This window comes from Pseudorca crassidens, chromosome 1, assembly GCF_039906515.1.
Source record: "Pseudorca crassidens isolate mPseCra1 chromosome 1, mPseCra1.hap1, whole genome shotgun sequence".
Classification (NCBI taxonomy): domain Eukaryota; kingdom Metazoa; phylum Chordata; class Mammalia; order Artiodactyla; family Delphinidae; genus Pseudorca; species Pseudorca crassidens.
The window spans coordinates 149350513-149374361 of record NC_090296.1 but is presented as its reverse complement, the minus strand read 5'-3'; the positions used below and the strand labels follow the sequence as shown (position 1 = coordinate 149374361).

Here is a 23849-nt window from a genome sequence, read left to right as displayed (position 1 = left end):
TTGATAACTCAGTCTTATTTCGTGAAACGATTGGAGCATTTTCTGCACTGGTCAGTCAATACAGTCGGTTTTAAACAGTTGCCCTCGCGTCTCCGTCAAGGACCTGATGTCATGAGTTGGGTTTATCCAGTGCAGGGATGAAATTGCTTTAGATCCATGTTTAAGAACTTCACAAAGACTCTTCCCCCCAGATGTTTACAAGGCGAGATGGTCTGTGGCTCTTTTGGAAATAGGATCAGAAGCAGGCGTGCCCTGGTCCAGTCTTGGCGCGGTCGCTGTGGTAACTAGCCAGGGGCTTGGACTTGGCCCTGTGGGTCTGGGGCATCACTGAAGGGCTGGAAAGGGAAGAGCGGGTTTGCGTCTTTAGAAATATCCGCCCAGTCACAGCACGCAGACTGAACTGAGGGCGATGAGATGAAAGAGGTGACCAGACTGCGGAGGCTGGGGGCACCGAGGTGAGGGGGTGAGAAGTGGTACCAGCCGGTGGGCGTGGGCCGGGAGAAGGTAGAAGAGAACCGGCAGGTATTTAGAAAAGATCTGACGCAGACTGAGCGTGAGGGGAAGAAGCACTTCACCGTGGGCTGCCCTGAAGGTGAGGAAGAGGGGACAGCGCATTCCTGTGCCGTGAGGCGAGTGAAGGAGCTGAGCGCCTGCTGGAACACAGGGCGGAAAAGTGGGTGGGCCCCGACTTGGGGTGCAGGGGGGGTCCTAAAAATCAAGCTGAGGAGGTGGAACTTAGATGGCAAGCCGTAGGAGCAAGTTAGGGTTCGGGAGTGTCTCTGAGCAGGAGATACGGGGAAGCATGTCCAGGGCCCCCCGGCAGGGATGTGCATCCCTCATCGTAATGTACTGTTCCTGCGTGGCCAGAGTTTCTGCCCGAGACACCCTTCAGCAGTCCCAGGCAGCGTTCTCTGCACACCGTCTCCGCTCCTGTCTGCCTCGATGAGGTGCAGGCTGGCAGGGTGGAGAGCACGCCCCCAAGCGAGCTCACCCAGGCCCTCCCGACGCACAGTGCACAGTGGGCCAGCGGCTCCAGGCCACCTGTGACAGGTGTGTGTGGAGGGCGCAAGTGGGTGATGGTGATGAAGACTGGGGCACACAGGAGTCCCCTGACCAATTGCCCCCTTCTCCCCACTGCCCCGTCTCTGTGATGGACCCCCTCTGCTTGGTTGTCTTTACTCTCTCCACAGTATACGAGCCCCTGCCCAGGAACCTGAGAGCTGAGAGCCGTTTCTCCTGAACAGCGGGCATCCTCCCTTGCCCCATGCAGCAGGGGTGCTTGGGCTGCCTCCGGCTGTTTCCTGTGCTCCCTAGTCCGCTGCCAAGGGCCCTCACTATGGGCAGGAGGGGAGACCTTGCCCCAGGAGTCCCCTTGCTGGCCTCAGCTGCCCTCTCCTTCTGCCTCCCCGCAGGACTCACCCACCTCCGAACCTCTCCCCAGCAGCCCGCTGAGGGGCGTGGGAGACCCAGGCCCTGTTACCAGCCCAGCTTCTCACGCTCCTGGTTGCACGGCCCTCTCCTCCAAGCCCCAGGACCGCCCCTGCACCCAGACCTGTCTGCTCCTGCCCACAGAGGCTGCATCCCAATTCCAGCCCTTTCTTTGATCCTGCTGATTCTCCCCCCAGAATATGCCCCCTTTACCTGCTCCCTCCCAGCTCCTCCCCCAGCCCTTCCAGGAGCACCTCCCCGTCTCCTCTCTTATTCTCTCCTGGGGTCTTTACTTTCCATGTGCCTCTGGGAGCATTTAATCCCATCCTGCCTTCATTTCTACTATGCAAGGTGATGTTTTACCATCCTAACTGGTACTTAGCTGCTTTAGGATAGGAGCGGGGCATTCCCTGGTTCCTTCGTCCCCTCCCCCTTGTGCGCAGGCTCAGTGCTTTTTGTATAGAAGGTGCTCACCAGGCTGCCCGGCTTAGCTCCTCCCCCTTGGTTTGTCGTGTTCATGTGACCCCTGCCTGTGATCAGGCCTGCCTGGCGTCTGCTCCCAGCCTGGGAGGGTGGGGTGCGAAGCCCCATGGATACATGCAGCATGTGAGGCAGCCTTGCCTGGGGTGCTTCCTTTCTTGCTTAGTGTCACCCTCATACTCTGAGCACCTGTGAAACCCTAAATCCTACAACGGACGTGTGATGTACTTTTAGACAGTTCTTTTATCCAAGGTGACAGCTTTGTCTCAGTGTCGTTGAACTGGGTTGGCTGTCACTCCCTTTCAAGCCTAGAGGTGATAATCTCGAGACAGAAACATGCTATCATCCCTTTTGCTAGTTTAGCATCTTAACACGTCAGCGAGGGTTGCTCTCAGAATTCCTGGCAGTGCTGGGCTTTTTAATTGGCTCTCCGTTGTTTAGTGAGCGGGATGCACCTGTTCTGTTACTAAGCTGCAGAAGATGTGCAGCACATAGTGCGAAGGCTTGTTCACAACTCGATGTGACGTAGGTCTGTGGCGTGGCTGTTCAGTGACACCAAGAATGGCAAGGCTAGACATGTTTCTCACTGCGGGTCAAAGTAAACCACGTATTTGAGCAGATGGTAACTACATTCGGTGTGTGTGCACGTGTGTGTGTGCATGTGCACGTGTGTGTGTGCGCGCACACGTAGCATGTACAGATCCGTGGGTGCACCTGGAAAGCATGTTGAGTTCACTTTGATGCCTGAAGGATAATGTCTTCATTCTTTATGCTTATTAAAAAGTACTTAGGTACATGGGAGCAGTGGAAAGCTTTGAGTACATATTTAGAGGTGAGTCTGAGGCATCTGTAGAAGCCTGTCCCCACCCCACCCCCCGAGAAAGAAACTTGCTAATGTGTCGGGGAGCTGCTCTGCCCAAGATGTGTTCAAAGCCACTGAATTAGCCATTACGAGCTAGTCTTTTGATGACTTGGCATTAACGATATACGTACCGTTTTACACCGTCAGACAGTAACCCCCAGTCTGATCCTTCTCTTTCCCTCTCCCCTGATCTCGTGCTTTCGGGAAGAGAGAACCACAGTGAGATTGAAAGGAGGCGGCGGAACAAGATGACCCAGTACATCACCGAGCTCTCTGACATGGTCCCCACGTGCAGCGCGCTGGCCCGGAAGCCAGACAAGCTCACCATCCTGCGCATGGCCGTCTCACACATGAAGTCCATGCGGGGCACCGGGAACAAGTCCACAGATGGCGCCTACAAGCCTTCGTTCCTGACGGAGCAGGTACCCCGTTCGTCCCTCGCCTGCGTGCTTTTCTTCCCCGGTAATGACATCATTGGAAGGGGAGAGAATGATTGACAGCATCGCCAAGATGAAATAAGCTACGTGGGGAAACAGGGTTAAAGGCTGAGGTAGGGACGAAACCAGGGGATTTTATTTCCATTCTTCACTAGGAAACGCTCTTCCAGGGGTGTTTGTCTGATTTTGCGTCCTCTGCTTTTTAAATTTCCCATGTACCTTAATAAGGCATCACTCAAAAAAAAGACATTGTGCTTAGCATGCTAATATAGGAGAAAGCCAAGCAAAACCACAGTTCTTCTGTGGTAAAATAGCGGTGGTGATCATGATGGCGATCAAAGTTTTGGTAGCTGTCACAACAATCATAGTGGCAAGGATCCTAACAGCCAGCACTTAGGCCTCTGCCCTGAGCCGGGGTCAAAGTCAGATCTTTCTGTGCAGGATTTCATTCAATCCTTATTCTAGCCCGAGGAGGAAGCCTCTGTAATTCATCCCTGCTTTAGAGATGAGCAAGTGGACTGGAGGCTTAGAGAGCGTCAGTCCCCTGCTCAGTGGCGGGGCCAGGAGTTGACACAGGTTGGTCAGACCCCAAAACCATGTATTTAACAGCTGTACTAGGAGCTGCATAGTTGGGAAGAGCAAACCCAGGAAATGGTCAGTGGGAAGTATTTTGTAACTTGACCGTTCCCTGCGCTGGAAGGCCTGTGTTCTGGGTCATGGTTCTTCTCCATGCTGGTCAGTAGTAGCGCAGATCATCAGATGCCCTCAGCTTCTGTTTGCTCACCTGTGGATGAACATGAGCTCTCTGCCTTCCTGACTCTGAGGGGTACTGCAGGATAAAGGAGATGATGGACTTGAGAGCACTTTGTATATGGTGCAGGCAGGGGAAAGGGAAGTGATGTGCTGTCGGGGATGCAGGTAGGAAGTGTTAGGTCTCGTCGGGGGCTTCTCGGGAGAGAGCTGGCCCTGGCAGGCTGTGAAGGAGCCCCAGAAGATGCACAGAAACGGGAGAGGAAGGGATTCGACACGAGCAGACCAGTGAGCACAGAGCCTTGGAGGAACAGGTGAGGAAGGCGTGTCCAGAGACAGAATCGTTTATTGTGCCAGTGTGAAGAATCCGTTCATGTCACAGGACTTAGGTTTAGAAAAAGAGCAAAGGGAGAGGAGCTAACATGTATTCCTGTGTGGCAGGCATTTTAGCAAGGGCTTGGGTCATCCCAGGGCCCACGTGTTCCTCACCTCGAGGTGTGAGGGGGTGTGGCAGCAGAGTGACCCTCGCTGGGAGACCACGGGGCCCGGTGGTCCAGGGCACAGGGCCCAGCCTCTTTCCACCTCTGTAAAAGGACCACAGTGATGGCTCCCACCTGGCAGGGCCGTGGAGACAGGTCAGGGAGGCAGCAGAGGAGAATGTTTAACACGGGGCTGCAGTGGAATGAAGGATGGAGAGCCGGCAGGTGAGCAGACAGAAATGCATTATGTGCCTCCTGACCACTAGGATCGTGAAAAGCTTTTTCTCTGCATTTCTTTAATCCTTACGTGGACCTGCCAGGGTCCATATTTGACATTAATCTCTTTACCTGTAAGTGACTGAGGATTAAGAAAGTGAAGAGAAGAGAGAAGGCAGTTATGCAAGTTACATGAGTCCTCCCCATCTTTCTCTCTCGGTTCCCAGGTAGGTTGTTGATGACAACAACAGCTACAAGTGTTAAGCGCCTACTGTGTGCCAAGCCTTTACTAAGTCCTTCACGTGTAAGATCTCATTGAACCTCACAGAATCTCACTGAAAAAAACGTGTGAAGAAATGGAAGGCGGAGATGCTCAGTAGGGAGCCCAGACTTGCACGGTGAAGTGGGAGGGCCGTAGCTGATGGTCTCCTTTCATGCCACAGTCCATGCCTTTAGACCTAACTGTTGGCTTAACTGGAGAATACAGGCAAGGCTCATTCTGGATTCGGGGCACAGGACCTCGGTCATGAGTGACGTGCTCCCAGAAGACAAAAACCGGGGAGGAGGGTGTAGAAGGAGGGGCCCGTGATGAGGGTGAGGCTCTGTTCCATAAGCCCTTCCCACAGTCCTTGCAAAAGGGCTGAAACTGTGAAAACCTACGTGGAGGCATCAGCGTCCACTTCCTCTCCTCCAAAGACAGAGGATTCTCTACTTTCCCAGACAACCTGTTTCATTTTTTACAGTCCTTCCTGTTGGCAAGATCTTCTCCATACTGAAAGTAAAACCGCTGACCCAATCTTCTGAACTGAGTAAGCATCTAAGCGACATGGAACAGCAGAAGGCCAAGCAAGAGAAATGGACAAAATAAACTTTTCCTTAAAAAAATGCTTGTACAGCCTGCTTCCACGCTAGATTCCCAGACAGAGGATGTTACAGTTCTGACTCGGCCAAGGGCTCAGAGACGCTGGCAAATCTCCCCAGTTTCTGCTCCCCAGCAGACTCACATGTTCTAATTTTCGGGCTTTTGGAGCCCCCTCAGGACGGGCACTGAGGGTGGGGTCAGATGCTCTAGACTCCACGTCTTTTGCCTCCATGCAGATGGCCCTTACTCTGTTGTTCCAGAGGGGCTTCCACCTAAGATTACACGTGAACAAAGGATTCCCAGCAAAAAGTGCTTGCCAACCACTGACTGGAAGGATCCCTTTGTTCTTTGGGCCCTGAGCAGTGTGTGAGGTTGTTAGAGAGGCGGCTGTGGACCCCAGCACACGGGGAAGAGATAGCCCCCCAACTCCTGCAGGAATGGAGCCCCTTTCATTCAGCAGGAAAGGGCTCCTGAGCTTGATGGGAGAATGACAGGGTAGGTAGCCACACCTGAGCTGCCTGCAGGCCCTGCAAAGAGAAGACTTTATAACAGAGTTGACTTTGCCCCCTCTATGTCCCTCTCGGGATGATGGCCAGGCTTCCTGCCGCCCATTCATTGATCCCAAGCAACTTCCTTCCTGCCTTCACTGACAGTCATGAGCTCTGTGAGTGTGACTCCAGGGCTGGTGCAGTCAGCCTCTCTTCTCACTGTAAAGTGACATGGACAATGCTAGGTGCCCTGCCACCTTCTGGGATTACTCTGAGAGTCTGTTGAGATGTTGGCTGTCAAAGAGTCCTGAAAATTTGACAGACATGCAGATGTAAGGTGATACTCTTACATCTGCCGCCAGCATTCAGCTCAGAAAGGAAGGAAGAGAAGAAGAATGAGTGCACTCTGAGTGTGGCAGGTGGTGGCTGGGGAGACACCTGGTGCCTTTCCTTCTCTCCTTCCACTTTCCTATGATCCCTCCCTCCCTTCCATGAGCCCCGTGTGTACCGGGCCCTTCTGCTCCAATGCCATGACTGCAGTTTGAATATGTAGGTGAGGCCATTCACACCTCTGACAACCCAACACCTCCTGGTGATCACTTCTTGCTCTCTCATTCCCCTGGGCTGGAAATTTCCTCTCTCCCTAAGAGAGGCTGGTTAAGACAGGGTTAACAGTGTTTGGAGTAGCTGTATCTTAGGGCTAGTATAAGCTTCATGCATTTTTACAGCTCATCTTCCCAAAACAAACAAACAAAAGCCCCAAAACTGTTTGTGTATCACAATGAATTTCTGAATAAAAGTTGAAGGTTGCTAATAAGACTATTTAATTGGCCTGGGTTTGTCCATGCTTGGTCCTAATCATGATTTTTTCTTCCCAGGAACTGAAACATCTCATCCTTGAAGCGGCTGATGGATTTCTGTTTGTAGTGGCGGCTGAGACGGGGAGAGTGATTTATGTGTCTGACTCCGTTACCCCCGTGCTGAACCAGCCCCAGTCAGAGTGGTTTGGGAGCACCCTCTATGAACAGGTGCATCCTGACGATGTGGAGAAGCTGAGAGAGCAGCTGTGCACCTCAGAAAACTCAATGACAGGTCAGTGTAGCTCTCTCTCTCTCTCTCTCAAAACTTTTCCCTGGAGAAAAATTTCTTTCATTAAACATATCAGGAAGCTGGAGGTCAGAAAAAATTGCCTACAGGTGAGGGATGTATTTGACTTAGCTTGTGTAATAGCTTCATTCATCCTGTAAGTTTTAAAACTTCATTTTTAATACATCATTTTTTTCCTATATTTTACCTGCAATTAGGGCATGTCGCCCCTAGGAAGCACTGTTGACACATTAGTCACAAGCACATGCTCTGAAATGAGGGTTATGCCTCAAGTGCATGATTATTTGTGAACCTGATTATAGGCACTGATTTCCCAGACCTTACTTACCAGAAATGAAATTTCTCATTGAGACATTTAAATACAGTCAGCTCTGCTCTAACCCAAAATGCACGTCATAACAATCACTGCAGTAAACAGAATCATGAAACAAAACCCACAGGGCTTAGTGGGAGAAAGTGGGCTGGGAACACAACACTCAAAAATTTGTCAGTGACAGGTAAGAACAAAACTAGGAACCTGATAAAAATGGGAGCACGGCTTGACACATTCGATGGTTAAGAAATTTATAAATATCACCATAAATATGACACTTGGCCTTGAAACTGACTTGAAGTTTACTTATGGAAGCGAGCCTCAGAAGGGCTGCCACTTGGGTGTTCCTGTGAAATGGTGCAAGGACAGTCACGTGAAATCAGGCAGAAATCAAAAACTGTAACACCAGATGTTGGACAGGTTACGGCTCATAACACACACGGTAAATTGAGGCGGCTGCTGTGTGCCTGAGTGTGTGCATTTTGTGAATTCCTATGTGGCTGAGTTCAGCTGGGTGCAGTTTTCTGTGTTCATCTAGTATGTCTTGCAGATGAAATCATGCATAAGCAAACACAAAATTCACATTCTGCTCAAATTGTCCCCCAGTGGATCAATGGCACTGGAACAGATTTGCGTTTTCAAAACAAGCGTTATAGTAGAGCTGACTTATACCGTGATGCTTGCATCCCACTTTATGATAGATCTGTTTGTGCGGTGGTGTTCCTCCTGCCACACTGAGAGCCACTGGATTCTCATCCACTTCTGTGTCTGCCTGCAGAGCCTTACTCAGTGCTTGGCATGCAGTAGGCTTTCAGCAGAAGCCTGGTGAGCAAATGAGGCAGTGCTTTGCTCATTGTAGTGGTCTGCTAGGGCTGCCATAACAAAATACCACAGACTGAGTGGCTTAAACAACTGACATTGATTTTCTCACAGTTTTGGAGGCTGAAAGTCCAAGATCAAGGTGTTGACAGGTTTGGTTTCTGGTGAGACCTCTCTCCCAGGCCTGTAGACGGCCGCCTTCTCACTCTGTGCTCACATGGACTTTCCTCTGTGTCCACACATCTGTGGTGTCTCTCCCTGTTTATTTATTTATTTTTGGCTGCGTTGGGTCTTCGTTGCTGCGTGCGGGCTTTCTCTAGTTGCGGCGAGCAGGGGCAGCTCTTCGTTGTGGTGCGCAGGCTTCTCATTGCAGTGGCTTCTCTTGTTGCGGAGCACGGGGTCTAGGTGCATGGGCTCAGTAGTTGTGGCTTGCAGGTTGTAGAGCGCAGGCTCAGTAGTTGTGGTGCAAAGGCTTCGTTGCTTCACGGCATGTGGGATCTTCCTGGACCAGGGCTCGAACCTGTGTCCCCTGCATTGGCAGGCTGATTCTTAACCACTGCTCCACCAGGGAAGTCCCACTCCCTTTTTCTTCTTATAGGGACACCAGGCCTACTGGATTAGGGCCATACTCTTTTGACTTTATATGACTTTATTCACCTCCTTAACGGCCCCATGTCCAAATACGGTCACATTCTGAGGTTCTGGGGGGCTAGGATTTCAAGATATCAATTTAGGGGGGACACAGTCCAGTCCATAACACCTATGATAAGACTGAATCAGATGTTGTCAAAAGTGACAGCAGTACCACTGTTTCTGAACGATAATAGTCATTTTCTCAGTGTTGGTTATCAATGATACATGAAAAGGAGAGAGAAGATAAAGGATTAAGGTGTGAGGACAGAGCCTACATTGTGCTTATCTCGTGTCTCCTGAAATGGTGACACGTGACCGTACTTGTAAAACAACGGCGCTGAAACAGACGCAAAGAAAGACATGCTCTGCCATCCCCCAGCCTGGGGTGAATTAGAGAACTACCTGTAGAAATCGTTGGGAACACACCTTGTAAAGTTAGATATCTGGGAGGGATGTGAAAGGGAAATAAAGCAGCCAGGAAGTGTTGGTTTGACAGCTGAAATCACCTTCTGTGGAAAGAGCTGTCTTTTTCCAGACTTCAGTGTTTGAACACAGGATGTGGCTTTTTGAAACCAGTCAGGAGACCCAGCTGGGGCAGTTGGTGGGGGAAGTGATGGTCAAGGGCAGGTCAGGCTCTGGGTCAAGGGTTTAGCCAGCGGGCTCACCAGAGTTGGGTGGACACTTCTGTCTGTGGGAAGTCTTAATGTGTCTGGCAATGTTTAAAGGGGCAGAGTGAACCACATTTGGACAGAAATGTCCCTGGAGTGGACCCTGGATGGTGGCCTTGGCATCCTTCACCTCCAAAAAGTTCCTTGTGCTCTTTCGTGGCTTTTTTTCTTTTTCCTTTCCTCTCTTCCTTCCTTTCTTTCTTCCTCCCTTCCTCCCTCCCTCCCTTCCTTCCTTCCTCTCTCTCCTTTTTTTTCTTTTTTTTTTCTAAGAACACTGAACACGAGATCCCTCCTTACTCCATTTTAAAGTGCACGTTACTGCATCCTTAACTCTAGGTACAGTATTGAAAGCAGATCTCTAGAACGTACTCATCTTGCGTAACTGAAACTTTATACCCATTAAGCACAAACTCCCCATTTCCCCTTCCCCCCAGCCCCTGGTAACCACCATTCCCCTCTCTGCCTCGATGAGTTTGACCACTTTAGGCACCTCGTATAAGAGGAATCAGGCAGTATTTGTCCTTCTGTGACTGGCTCATTTCACTTAGCATACTGTCATCTAGGTCCAAACCTATTGTCGCAAATGGTAAGACTAACCTCTTTAAGGCTGGATAATATTCCATTGTATGTATAGACCACATTTTCTTTATCCATTCATCTGTCAACGGGCATTTGGGCTGTTTCTGTATTGGCTATTGTGAACAATGCTGCAGTGGACGTGGGAGTGCAGATAGCTCTTTGAGATCCTGCTTGCAGTCCTTTTGGATATTCACTATAGCCAGAAGTGGGGCTGCTCCCAGGCAGGGTTGATTCTCACCCAGGCTCTCCTCATATAACAAAAAAGGTGTTTACTGGGAGCTCTAAGTTTATGTTCTACTAGCTTTGCAACACCAGCAGAAACTGTTAGCCTTCCCAGTACTTCCAGCAGATGTCCCAGGACTGGCTCTCTTGGACCAGCTTGGGACACCTGCTCTGCCCTATTCCGGTGGCTAGGGAGTCTGAGCCAGGGTGTGAGGCCAGCTTCTCCATCCAGGGCACTTGGACCCGAGAGGTGGGGAGATGTGATTTCCCAGAGGAAATTAGTGCAGTCACTAAAAGTTGGCCCTGGCTGGGAGAGCCAGGCTCTGGGCGTTAGAAGTGATGCCCATGGGGAAGGATGGGCGTTCTCCTGGAAAACGGGGAGCACCTTCTCCTCTTACTGGGAATGCTGGGGATATTGGGGTTTAAGGATTCTGAGCTGAAGATGGAGCCAGTGTCAGGTATGAGGGAGGGCAGTGATCAGGTGAAAGTTTGATGGAGGGAGGGGCTGCAGAAATAATTACTGTGGGTCTTGGAGTGACCTGAGCCCCAGCTTACTGTGTGGAAGGAGAGGAACCAAGGGGAGGCCCGGGCTTTCTAGATGGTGGCAGAGCCTCTGACTATAACTGGATGTGCCCAAGGGGTGGGGTCAGAGGGCAAGCAGCACAGAGACCTGCCCAGCAGAGTGCAGAGAGAGCGAGTCCTTCTCTGTATCTTCCATATCTATCCCAAGACCCCACCCACTCACCACCACTCTGGAAAGCGCTGATCCTGGCGAGCAGAAACTGGAAAGGCCTTGTCAGTGACACTGTGCTGCGCAGGAAGTGCCTGGTGGCCCCGGCTGGGAAGCGGACGTGGGAGAGGATAACCCGTGGCCTCGTCAAGACTAGGTTTATTTGGCCCATTTCCCCACTCTGCTCTTCTGTGGCTCTGTTTCTGCTTGACTCTTCCTTCATTCAGAGAATTGGGTCAGCCTTTTGGTTCAGTATAGGGAAGAACTTTGCAATAGTTAGAACTGTCCAAAGGCACAAAGAGTGTAAAGCCAAGTTTGGATTAACCTTCCTTCCTTCCTTCCTTCCTTCCTTCCGTCCTCCCTTCCTCCCTCCCTCCCTCCCTCCCTCTCTTCCTTCCTTTCTTTTCTTTCCTTCTTTCCTCTTTCCCCCTCTTTCTTTATCCAGTCACTACTTTTTAAAAATCATTGGGGACTTCCCTGGTGGTGCAGTGGTTAAGACTCTGTGCTCCCAACGCAGGGGGCCCGGGTTCGCTCCCTGTTCAGGGAACTAGATCCCACATGCATGCCGCAACTAAGAGTTCGCATGCCACAACTAAGGACCCTGCCTGCCGCAACCAACACCTGGTGAACCAAATAAATAAGTAAATAAGTATTTTTTTAAAAAATCATTTATTCATTCATTCAACCATTACCTGTTTTGCATGGCCATAGAAAGGTCATTTGGGATGCAGCCTCTCCTTCCCAATCACCGACAGGAGTTTCCAGCTGTTGTTGAATGAATGGACCCCCATTTCTTAATTGTTCCAAATTATTTGTGATAGTTTGGGGAGAGCCCCAGCCAGGTCGGTCCCTGAGGCCTTTGGCTGGAAAGCTCCAGTGCGTGATTCACGTGTCCCAGTCAGCTGTGATTAAGCTTCCCTATCTCCCCGAGAGCTTCGCTGAAGTCCAGAGATACTTTCAGCCTTGGATCACAGGATTTGGCCGGGCCGCGGTCCGGGCACAGATAGCAGCTCACCAGGAAGCCGTGCTCAGCCAGCTCTGCCGGCTGACCTGTCATCACGCTGTTTCTGGGAGAGGTTAAAGATGCTGCATCTGCTGTGCAGTCTCCCTGCTCGTCCGCGAGAGGGGACGCCTTTGGGACCCATCGCACGTTTTGCTTTTATTTTCTCACTCAACCCTAACAGGGAACTATTAATAACTATAACAAACTCTCTTACATTCTGATAGCACGTTTTTACCACTTTAGTGGATATGAACCCAGGCTGCACCTGCATCTCCTAAGAGCATCTTAGAAATCACAGGCCCCCTGGGCCTAGACTCAAGAGCTACATTTTAATGAGATCCCCAAGGGATTTATATGCACATTCTAGATTGAGAAGCCCTGAACTAAAGAATTTAGCAAGTTGTGGTTGGGGTCTTGCAGCTGCTGGGGTCGGAGACATCCTTCGACTGCTGGGGCCGGCAGGAAGCGGTGGGATCGGCCCCAGCGACCTCTGCTGCCCGTCTTGGATTTGCCCAGCTCTCGGGCCTGAGGCCAGGCCTTTGGGGAGAGCAGTTGGAGGAGCAGCCCTTGGAGGCTTGATGCCCAGGGCACTGGCTAGCCAGGCAGGGGCACGAGCATACACAGAGCAGCCCGCAGCCCTGGGACCTCGCTCTGCAGTCCACACATGGCAGACTCTCCACCAGGGTCAGGAGGAGGTTTGCAGGGTCGGCAGTTGGCATCCTCCCCTGCAGAAGAGGAGGAGAGCAAGGAGCTGAGGGTGGGCTCACACCGCGCCCTCGCGGACCCTCTGGAGCAGAAGCAAACTAGTTACGCGTGGCACTGCAGAGGACAGCAGGCCCGCCTGGGAAAAGAGCTGACGGCAGTCAGCATTCAGCCTCACCCACCCAAGGCAGCTGGGCCTCCGTCGTAACACTTTGCAAAGGAGGGCAAGGACGAAACTGTGTTGGACTCAGCCACGCAGCTGGGTCCTTCCGGGAAGAAGGTCAGGCCACTAATTGGTCCCCCAGGGGTCCCATGAAGTCCACCCCTGTGATATCAGCTCTGGAAAAATATAGTCTGTTTCCAAATGTCAGTCATGAAGGTAACTTCATGAAAACATACTTGCAAATCTATAGCTTATTTTCTTTGGAATAGCCACACTTAGTCCTGGACTAACGCCAGACTCTGAACTCCTAAACGCATTCATCCGTCCCTTTCTTGCCATATTAGGTAATGTAGATAGATGTGCCCCCCCCCAAAAAAATCCCTATTTTATCTGAGTCAACTATTAACACTGTTATTGGGTTTCTGCTGAAATAGAAATAAAGTGTTTTAGTGGCAAGCAAAGCATGTTTATTTGATTCAGGCTCCTTAGAAATTGCCCAGTTGTGTAGTAAACACTTAGGCCACCGGAAACAGCGTTTAGAGTTGGGTCGCCAGAGGTGCTTGGTGAATGCACGTGAGAGCGTAATCGGAGAATCACGAGCTGGTTAGTTTCATGTCTTCCTAGTGACTTTTCCACTAGAAACCGCAACCTACTTAGATCTGTTATCCCAGATGTTTCTGTGGCGCCAGTTCAGTTCTTTCTCATTGTTAAATATTTATACAACCTGCCTTGTTTTGCTTTGCTACATACATAGCATGTCGTTGCTGCTGAGCTGTTTGTGTTTTTCTCACATATTTTATGTTGGAAGATATCTCATGAATCCGGACAGATTTCCAGCTTGGGTTGCTGGGTTCATTATCACTCTGGTGTCACCGCGGATAAAGGAGTTGGGCATTGTTTTCACACACGTCGCAGATTGTGGCTGGACGGCCAGCTTCCCTGCCATCAGGGAGAGCAGAGAGAGCTCACCCCAGCCTGTGTGTGTGCTCACCAGGGCGGCTGAGGGGTGAGATGGGGTGGGCACGGGGCTGAGGGGAGACCCCTGGGGGTCGTGGAAGCATCCCTACGCTTGGAGTCAGATGGGCCTGGTGACTGTTCGGTTCATGGCCCTTTATTTTGTGTGAATGACTTAATCTCCCCGGGCTAAGTTTCCTCACCTGTAGATGCAGACAATAATATGCCCCCTACAGGACTGCGTTGAAGCATGCACGACAGGACATATGGGATAGTATTAATGATTGTGTTTGAGAATTGTGGAGATTTCATTCACTTTTTTTTTTTTTTTTTTTTTTTTTGCGGTACGCGGCCCTCTCACTGTTGTGGCCCCTCCCGCTGCGGAGCACAGGCTCCGGACGCACAGGCCCAGCGGCCATGGCTCACGGGCCCAGCCGCTCCGCGGCATGTGGGATCTTCCCGGACCGGGGCACGAACCCGCGTCCCCTGCATTGGCAGGCGGCCTCTCAACCACTGCGCCACCAGGGAAGCCCTCATTCACTTTTAAATAACTGAAAATTATATTTAAACACTGATGTGGATCAGTGGTTTTCCAAACTATCTGTCTTGCTTGCTTTATTTCTCTTCTTACCCCTATAAAACCTGTCTTAGGATTTTGGCACTGTTGACAAGGGAAGGTGGGTAGACTTTGACCTTTCTGAGTTTTGCCCAGTTATGAAAGGATGGCTTCCCCCTCCCACCCTGTGCTTGAGATCCCCCATCACACATTCCGGAGGAGGAGAGGGGTTGCAGAAGTGCTTACTCTCTTTCTCTCTTTGTTCTGTTGGTTCATTCATTCATTCATTCATTCATCCAGCACGTATTTATGGAGTACTAACTCACTTTGTGCTGAGTGCTGGGGATATAGTGGTGAACAAAACTGACGCAGTCTGGCTCTCCTGGAGGTTAAAGTTTAGTGGGGAAGAGAGACAGCAAAGAAATAATCTCATGTAACACACACAACACACCATGACAAGTGTTAAAGAGGAAAAGTCCAGCGGGGGCGTGGAGAACAAATAACATAGGACCTGGCTCATCTGGGCAGGTTGGAGTGGGCTCTTGTGAGTGAATGAGGCTTAGTGACATCTGGGAGCTAAATGTTACCCGAGGAGACGGTGGAGGGTGAGGAGGGTGGATGCTCAGTCCCAGAGCAGTAAGTACCCAGACCACTGCAGGTTTTCAACCAGAGGAGTCCCGGGATCCATGGTGCTTGCGAGAAGCTCACTCCGGCTACAGAGTGGAGAACATGTGGGAGCCAGCCTGGGTGGGGGAGTCAAGGTAACGAGGGTGTGGGAATTATCCTGGGGCGGTGATGCAGACAGGGGTTAGGATGGTGTCTTAGTTTCCTTGAGATGCAGTCACAAATTACCACAAACTGGGCAGCTTAAAACAACAGGAATTTACTCTCTCACAGTTCTGGAGGTCAGAAGTCCAGAATCGAGATGTCAGCAGGGTCGAGTCCTCCTGTAGGCTCTGGGGGAGACTCTCTCAGCTTCTGATGGTGGCCAGCAATCCCTGACGTTCCTTGACTTGTAGACACATCATTCCCATCTCTGCCTTCTCATCACATGGTGTGTGTGTCTCTGTGTCCAGTTCCCTCTTCTCACAAGGATGCCAGATGTACTGAATTAGGAGCCACCCTGATAGAGTATGACCTCATCTTAACTTGGTTATAGCTGCAAAGACCCTATTTCCAAATAGTGTCACAGTCACAAGTTCTGGGTAGATGTGCATTCTGCAGACCTACCATTCAAGCCAGTACAGGAGGTGCAGGGGAGTCGGAGATTCAAGACATGTTTAGGCAGCAAAACCAACAGGGGGAGATGATCCACTGACCCTAGTTCTATCTCTACCCAAATTATGTTTTAAAAGCTGATGATCTAGGGCCTTTGGTGACCTTTTGTTGCTGCCTGGATTGTCACTGACAAGTTTCTTCCACCAGAAGTGAGTTGGACTGGGGAGAGCTGGAGGTACCCCCTCAATGGCCCCGACGTGTCATGTTGAATCAAGTCACAAAGCTCATCCCTTCCTGTCATGCGTTTGCACCCCAGTGGAGCGCTTTGGACCCATCAGCCTGCTTTCATGATCAACTTGGCTACAGTGCAGAATGTGCTCAGTGTACAGTGCTGGGAAGCAAAGAGACTCAGTGGGAAGCGAAGAGACTCAGTGTTGTTCCTTGTGTATAACTGTGGGTCACCCTGCAGCGTGAGTCGACAGTGTCACGACCCCAGGACTGGGTCTTGCAGCCCAGTGGGTGGGGTGGAGTTTGCGTGCCCCTCCCCCAACTATGCATGGCGCTCCTTCAGATCTGAGCCTCAGCAGAGGTAGGGCTGTGCTCTCCCAGTGCCTCTCCTTCCTGCTCCCCCCCCCCCGCCCCCTGCCGCTTCACTTCCTTCTGGCTGGACCTGCTGACGCTCGCCCCCATCCATCTGAAGGAGGGGGAAGCCTGCCCGAAGGCAGGATACAGAGCAGCCTCTCAGAGCTGGTGGGGCCTGGCATTCAGTCACCCCTCCTGACTGGGATGGGCAGTCTCATTCCTGCCTCTCACGCTCCCTCCAGCTCCTAGCCTGGGCTTCCGTCTCTCTCTGCCTGCCCTCGTTCTGACCTGATTCACTGCGTGATATCTGAGTCCCGCCCACCGCCCCCTGTCTTGGGCCAGACCTGCCACTTTGCACTGTCTTCACGGACAGAGCAGAGCCAGCCACAGTCCAGAGCCAGGGCCAAGGCCGTGTGGTGCTGAGAGCGCTGGAAGGTCGCCGCGGCTGAGCGCGGGCTCAGACGGGGAGAGAGCAGGGGTCCAGGTCAGGGGTCCAGGTCAGGGCCTGAAGCTAGAGAGGGAGCTGGGCGATGCTAGGATGGCCGAGGGCAGGGAACAAGCAGGGCACATCCGAGAGAGGAGGTGGAGTTTGTCCTCCAGCTTGGGCCATGTTCTGCTGTGACACAGACCTGGACTGCTCGGGCCTGTCTCTGCCGGTCTTCAAGGTACAGAATCAGTTTCCAGATGTAGGACTTAGACCGTCGGTGCAGCCACAGTGCCTGCGTTTCCTGAGGCTTCCTTTGGAGTCAGACCCTGCAGCTAGGGTAGGGCACCCATCCCCTCACCAGACCCAGACTCTTTTCTCTTCCTGTCCTTGCCTCCCCTTGTCTCAGGACCTGTCCTGCGTTGTCCGGAGTAACAGCTTGTTGGGAAAGGGTCCAGAACTTAAGTGTGCCCAGCTTTACAAGTCTGCAAGAGGCCTGCCTAGGAATGGCACTGAATGATTGGGTTTTCCATTCATCATGGAGCACACCTCTGCAAGAGAAGTTACGGAGAGGCGCACAGACTCCTGCACAGAGGGGCTTCCAGGAAGGCAGGGAGACATCCAGGGATGCAGGTGAAACAGCCACCGCTGGGAGTGTTGTGTTCATTGTATTTATGTACAGCCAAGTGGATTCTCCCCTTTGGTGTTAGAGAACCAGCCGCTTCCCCTTCAAGTGAGAGCCTCCCTGGGTGAATCGAGGGAGCCCTCGGCCTCTGCCCAGGCTGTACCATTGCTCAGTTGGGCAGCCAGGTTTGAGAAGAGAGGGGAGCAGGGCCGCCATATCCGGGGAGAGAAGTAGTCTTTTCCCAACTAGCAAGAGCAGGGAGTCTGTCCTGAGAAAGGGAGAGCCTGAGGTTACAGTTCTTAAATAGGTCAGCATACACATTTTCCATCCCATTATAAAGGCATGTGAATTAGACTTGAGAACTTTAAATCTTGCTTCAAATTCACGCCCAGATTTAACCATATCAAAGAACCACTGGTGCGTTTCTCTGAAACGCTAAAATCACCCCCTAAAGATCTGTTCTCTACATGCTCATGTCTGTATCCTGGCTTCTTGAACTGAGGAACATGCAAGAGGCGCTTGAAACGCAGCTGCTTTGTAAATAAGTTTTTTAAATTCCCAGCCCCTGACACAGTGGTTCTCAAGCTTGATGCACATCAGAATTTTATTGGATGTTTTAAAAATTCTAATGTCAGGGCTTCACCACGTTTCTCTGATTTTAATTATGTTGTGGTCAAGCCCAGGCATCTGTATGTGTAAGAGCAGCCCTGGTGATTCCAGTGTGAACTAGAGGTTGAGAATTGCTGTATCCTGGTGTATCCCCGCCAAATAAAACCCAATCCAATCAAATAATACAGCCTCATCTGTTTTACACTAGGAGAGAGATTTCAGCAAGATCAAAGTAACAAAGAAACAAAAGGTTAAAAATGCAATCGTGTAGCAACACGATTGAAAAACGAGCAGCTTCAGCGTTTTAGAACCTGTTTGCAAGAGTCTTGATCTCTTAATGAGGTATCTTTTGTCCTAAGTTTGATGCTCAAGAAATAAAGACCTTTCTTCTCCTTCCACGTATGAGAGGAAACTATAACAAAAATAATCTATAAGTAGCGTTGTTTTTAGGCAGATGAAATTATTTGGAGTTAGTTTAGGACGTTTGAAAAGACACATGGAGTCATTGCTTCCTGCTGGTATGATTTCGGTTTCAGTAATATTCTCACGTGATGGTCACATTGTGTAATGCTTTGGTTAAAAATAACTTGATTGCAAAAACTCCAGCGTGATCAAGAAAATTAAAATAGTTTCCTTTGGTTTCACTAAAAAAAGAGACATATTTCCTCTGAAAGGTTATGACTCACACCAAATGGTTAAATAAAAATGCACACATAGCACTGACCTTTCCTGTTTATTGCTTTCTCAATAGAAGCTAATTGAGGAAAACATCTACATTCGGTTTTCCCTTTGTTTTTGTTTTTTTAACATCTTTATTGGAGTATAATTGCTTTACATTGTTGTGTTAGTTGCTGCTCTATAACAAAGTGAATCAGCTATGCGTATACATATATCCCCATATCCCCTCCCTCTTGCATCTCCCTCCCACCCTCCCTGTCCCACCCCTCTAGGTGGTCACAAAGCACCGAGCTGATATCCCTGTGCTCTGCGGCTGCTTCCCACTAGCTATCTATTTTACACTTGGTGGTGTATATATGTCCATGCCACTCTCTCACTTCGTCCCAGCTTACCCTTCCCCCTCCCTGTGTCCTCAAGTCCATTTTCTACGTCTGCATCTTTATTCTTGTCCTGCCCCTAAGTTCTTCAGAACCTTTTTTTTTTTCTTTTTTAGATTCCATACATATGTGTTAGCATATGGTATTTGTTTTTCTCTTTCTGACTTACTTCACTCTGTATGACAGACTCCAGGTCCATCCACCTCACTACAAATTACTCAATTTCGTTTCTTTTTATGACTGAGTAATACTCCATTGTATATAGGTGCCACGTCTTCTTTATCCATTCATCTGTCGATGGACACTTAGGTTGCTTCCATGTCCTGGCTCTTCTTTTCTTATCCACCAGTTTTCTCAGGCTGTGATCTGACGGGTGGGTTTCAGTTCTCCCCTCTCTGGTGATGATGTAAGTTACTCTCCAATGAGTGACAGACAGTGTCATTCTCTAACCTTGAGTTGAAGGCTCATATTCTGGGGATCTAGAGTCACTAGAGCTGTGCATCGTGTGGACCTCAGAGGTCACACGGGCTGACTCTTCTCTGGATCACACAGCTCCTTCCAGAGCACGCCTCTGGAGTGGGCGCCTGGCTCCTTCTGGAATGTCCGCAGGGGCAGAGCTGACGGCCTCGGCAGACAGCCCTGTCTGCTTTGGGATAATATCCCTGTGCTCAGTCAGTTTGGTCACCCCAGCCCCTGTTCTAACCAGCACAGCTGACTTGTCTGATAGGACTGGGAGTCTGCACACACGCACACAACACACACACGTGGGGTGGCGAGTGAAGGACATGGACTTGGGAGACAGAGTCTGCCATGAGTCTGGGTCCTGGTTTCCCTCTCACCCGGCGAGGCCACCTTGAACAGAGGCCGGGTTCTCCCTGGGCCTTGGTTTCCTCCTCAGGGTTGGCGTACGGCTGGTGCCTAAGACGGTGCCTGGCCTGTGCTGCGTGCTCAAAGCTCGTGGGCGTCCACTCCCTGCAGCTGGCAGCCTCGGTCTCAGGTGGAGTCCCCAGACACCACGCCTGGTTGGGGGTTCGTGCACACACCTCCTAAAAGAGCCCCCGAAGAGGAATGGTGAGGGAGAGGCAGTGTGGGTCAGAGGCAGCGCCACGCCAGGTTGGGTTCAGGAGAGGTCAGCTTCAGCCTGATGCCACAGGGAGCTCGCTCCAGAGTTTGTCCCACCTGGAGGAAAGGAAGAGGGCTGTCCTTGGTCACGGACCTCGAGGGGTGCGTGTAACTCCCTGGCACCTTTAGGCCAGGCGGCTTCCAAGTGGCTCCAAGGACACGCCTCTGAGAAGATGCACGTGTGAGCCGTTAGCTGAAGCACCTCCAGCAGCTGGAAGAGGGATCTGCTGGTCAGACTGTACAAGAGATCCCGGGAACTTGGCTGGGACAATAGCAGTGGCCACGACATCCCTCGAAGTAAAGAAGCCCGAGGTGGGAGATGAGGATCCTCAGGCTTGCCCACAAAAGCAGCTGAGGTTTGTCCTGGACAGCCTGACGAAGCAAGTCTTTGGATTCGCCACTGTCCCAGCTCTCCAGCACTGGCAACAGCCAGGCCCAAGGCAGAAGCCAGCTCCCAGGGCTTGACCACTAAGTCTTCGTGGATGAAGGGGAAGCCTCTTCCTGGGAGGCAACTTGCATGTCTTTATTTAATCCAACAGATGTTTATTTAGCACACATCACTGTGTTAGAAACTGAAAATACAGCTGTGGGTGAAACAAACGTGGTCACCATCTATGATGGAGCTTTTGGTATGGCTCGGGGAAAATAGCAAACATGGTCAGATGAATATAGAATTTAAATGGTGGTGTGTTCTAAGGGGAAAAAACAGGAGTCTAAACACAGTAAGAGGGGACCCCGACTCCCATGTTAGCAGTAGTGGGGAGAGTGGCACAAGGAAAGTCCTCTCTGAGGAAATGATTGTTAAGTTGGGACCTGAAGGACATGAATAGGGATTAGCAATCTGTAGGGCCTGGAGTGTCAAGAACTTCCCCAGCCATGGGACCAACACGTGAAAAGGCCCTGTGGCAGGGAAGGTACTGTCGAGTCTGGGGAGGTGAATAAGGCCATGGAGTGTGACGAGGGAAAGGCCAGGCCAGTGGCAGCCACAGAGGACCATTACGTGTTAGAATTTACTCAAAGTGCAAGAAGCAGTCCCTGAGCACGTTATCATGCTCCGATTTTCATTTTTATGCGTTTTCTGGTGCAGGGAAAGAAATGGTTTTATTTGGAATCCAAGAATGAAAGGAACTAATATATACATATTACCTGAGGTGCTCTGTGAAGTAACTTCACAAGTATTTCTCGTGTAATGCTCACGACAAGCCGTTTTTTGTTTTTTTACATGTGGATATCCAATTGTTCTAGCGCCTTGTTGAAAAGACTGTCCCTTCTCCACTTAATTGCCTTTGCATCTTTGTCAAAAATCACTTATCGCTGTGTGTGTCGGTCTATTTCCGGACTCTCTATGCTGGTCTGTTGATCTCTTTGTCTGTTCATACACCAGCTCCACAGTGTCTTGATCACTGCAGCTTTCATGAAATCAGGTAGTGTTCATCTTCCAACTTCTTCTCTAGAGTAATTTTGGTTCTTCTAGGTCCTTTGCAGTCCCGTATGAATTTTAGAATCAGCTTGTCTGATCCTACAAAAAAAGTGTGATGAGATTTTGATTGAGGTTGCATCCAATCTATTGATCAATTTGGGAAGAACTGACATCTTAACAATATTGAATCTTCTGACTCGTGAGTACTGTATACCTCTCCGTTTATTTAGTTTCTCTTTCATTTCTGTCAGCATTATTTTGTTATTATCATGGTACAGATCTTGCACATCTGTCAGATTTATGTCTAAGTATTTTGCATTTTTATGCTTTTGTAAATGGTATTTTTTTCATTTAAAGTTCTAATAGATGGAATATAGAAGTAGAATTGATTCTTTTTCTTGCCTGATTGCATTGTCTAGAACTTATATGTAAAATATAATGTAGAAAAGAAGTAGTGAGAGTGGATATCTTTGTTCTTTTTATGATGATACAAAGTATTTAGTCTTTCAACATTAAGTATTATCTTAGCTTCAGTTTTTCATAGACTTGAGTTAAGTTATCTTCTACACAAAGTTTGCAGGGTGTTTTTATTACAAATTGATGTTGGATTTTGTCAAATACTTCTGTGGCATCCATCATGATAAGAGTATGGTTTTTCCTTTTTAGTTTGTGCATGCAATGAATTACATTGTTTGATTTTCAGAAGTAAAGCCAATCTTGCATTCCTGGGGTAAACTCTACTTGGATGTGATGTATTATACTTTTTACATATTGTTGGATTTGACTTGCTAACATTTTGTTTAAAAATTTTTATGTCCATGTTCATGAGGGATATTGGTCTGCGGGTTTTTTGTGTTTTGGGTTTTTTTTTTCTGGTAGTATCTTTGCTCTACTGTCTTGTCACTTGCATTGACCCCTATGAGAAACCTGCTGTCATCTTTATCTTTGTTCCGCTTTTCTTCTCTGGCTGGTTTTAAGGTATTTCTCTTTGTCATTGGTACTGAACAATTTGATTATGATTTAGCTTAGTACAGTTTTCTTATGTTTATTATGCTTGGGGTTCATTTAGCTTCTTTGGTCTTCAGGTTTATAGTTTTCATCAAATTTATTTAAAATAGCAGCTATTCATTCTTCATATTTTTTTTCTATCTCCATCTTTCTTTCCTGTTTCAGGGACTCCAGTTACCTGTATATTAGACTGGCTGAAGTTGTTCCACAGTTCATCGATGCTCTTTTTATTTTATTATCTTTGTTTCTTTTTCTTCTTAAAAATCCTTTTATCTGTGTATTTCACCTTAAATAGTTTTTTTCTATGTCTCCAAGTTCACCACTCTTTCTTCTGTGATACCTGATTTGCTATTAATTCCATCCTGTGAATTTTTTATCTTAGACATTGTAGTTTTTGTATCCAGAATTTCAGTTTTTTCAGTGTTCAAGTTTTTACTGTCCTTTCTGATATTTCAGTTGGTGCTTTCCCTGTCCTCAGATAATCTCCTCACATGCATGTGAGGTCAAGGGGGACCCTCTACAGATCTCTGGGGTTCTCTTTGTGGACCTCTCTCCCTCCTTGTACTCTGTCCTGTGGATTCTAGCTGCTTGGTCTTCCTGGTCTGTCAGCTTGATTTCCTCAACTCAGGGAGTCCGCTGGGCTCAGCCTGGGTGCCCTGTGCCTACGGTGCAGCCTGGAGTTCTCCAGGTAGTGTGGTGGGGGACTGTAGGGCTCAACCTGTGTGTTTCCTGTCTCTCACAGATCACTGTCCTTCGCTGCCTCATGTCCAGTGTTTTGAGCACTACTGTTCTGTGTTCAACTGTTCAGTAGTTTTGTCAGTTGTTTTGACTGTTTCGGAAGGGAAGGCAAATCTGGCCTCTGTTACTCTGTGTTGGCTGGAAGCAGAAGTCCTTATATTTCTTTGAATGTCTCTCCTCTGTCAGCTCTGTTTTGCAGTTCCCTTGATGGATCTCCTGACTGTTCCCTCAGAATGTTAGAGGTTTGCTTATCACACTCACCTCCTTTTTCTTTTTCCGTGATGTCTGGGGCAGTTTCTCTTTGGAGCTTTCTAATTCAGCAAATTGAGCTTTCCGCAGTATCACTTTGTACTGCCTCCATTTGAGTTTTCAATCCTGAAATCATGTTTTTCATCTAAAACTAATCTTTCCTGGTCTCAGGTTGTTCTCTTTTTATTTATGAAAGATCTCCTCAAATATCGCTGAGATTTGGTATTTCGAAATATTGTTTTCTTTCTTGGAATGTGTTTCATGGAGTGGAGTGGTATTATTCCAACTTTTCAAATCACTTCCTTCCTTTTTAGGTACTGAATCTTTTCATCTACTAAGCTACCCTTC

The 23849-nt window shown here is 49.3% G+C and overlaps 1 protein-coding gene across 7 annotated transcripts in view; it reads left to right on the top strand.

Moving 5' to 3' along the window:
- Window positions 1-23849, top strand: part of ARNT2 (aryl hydrocarbon receptor nuclear translocator 2) — a 199352-nt gene that overhangs the window by 65300 nt on the left and 110203 nt on the right. For all 7 annotated transcript variants that reach the window (XM_067698654.1, XM_067698659.1, XM_067698648.1 and 4 more), the window contains exons 4-5: window positions 2979-3192; window positions 6881-7094. In XM_067698654.1, coding sequence (XP_067554755.1) covers window positions 2979-3192; window positions 6881-7094 — 428 coding nt within the window. The remainder of the gene's footprint in view (window positions 1-2978; window positions 3193-6880; window positions 7095-23849) is intronic.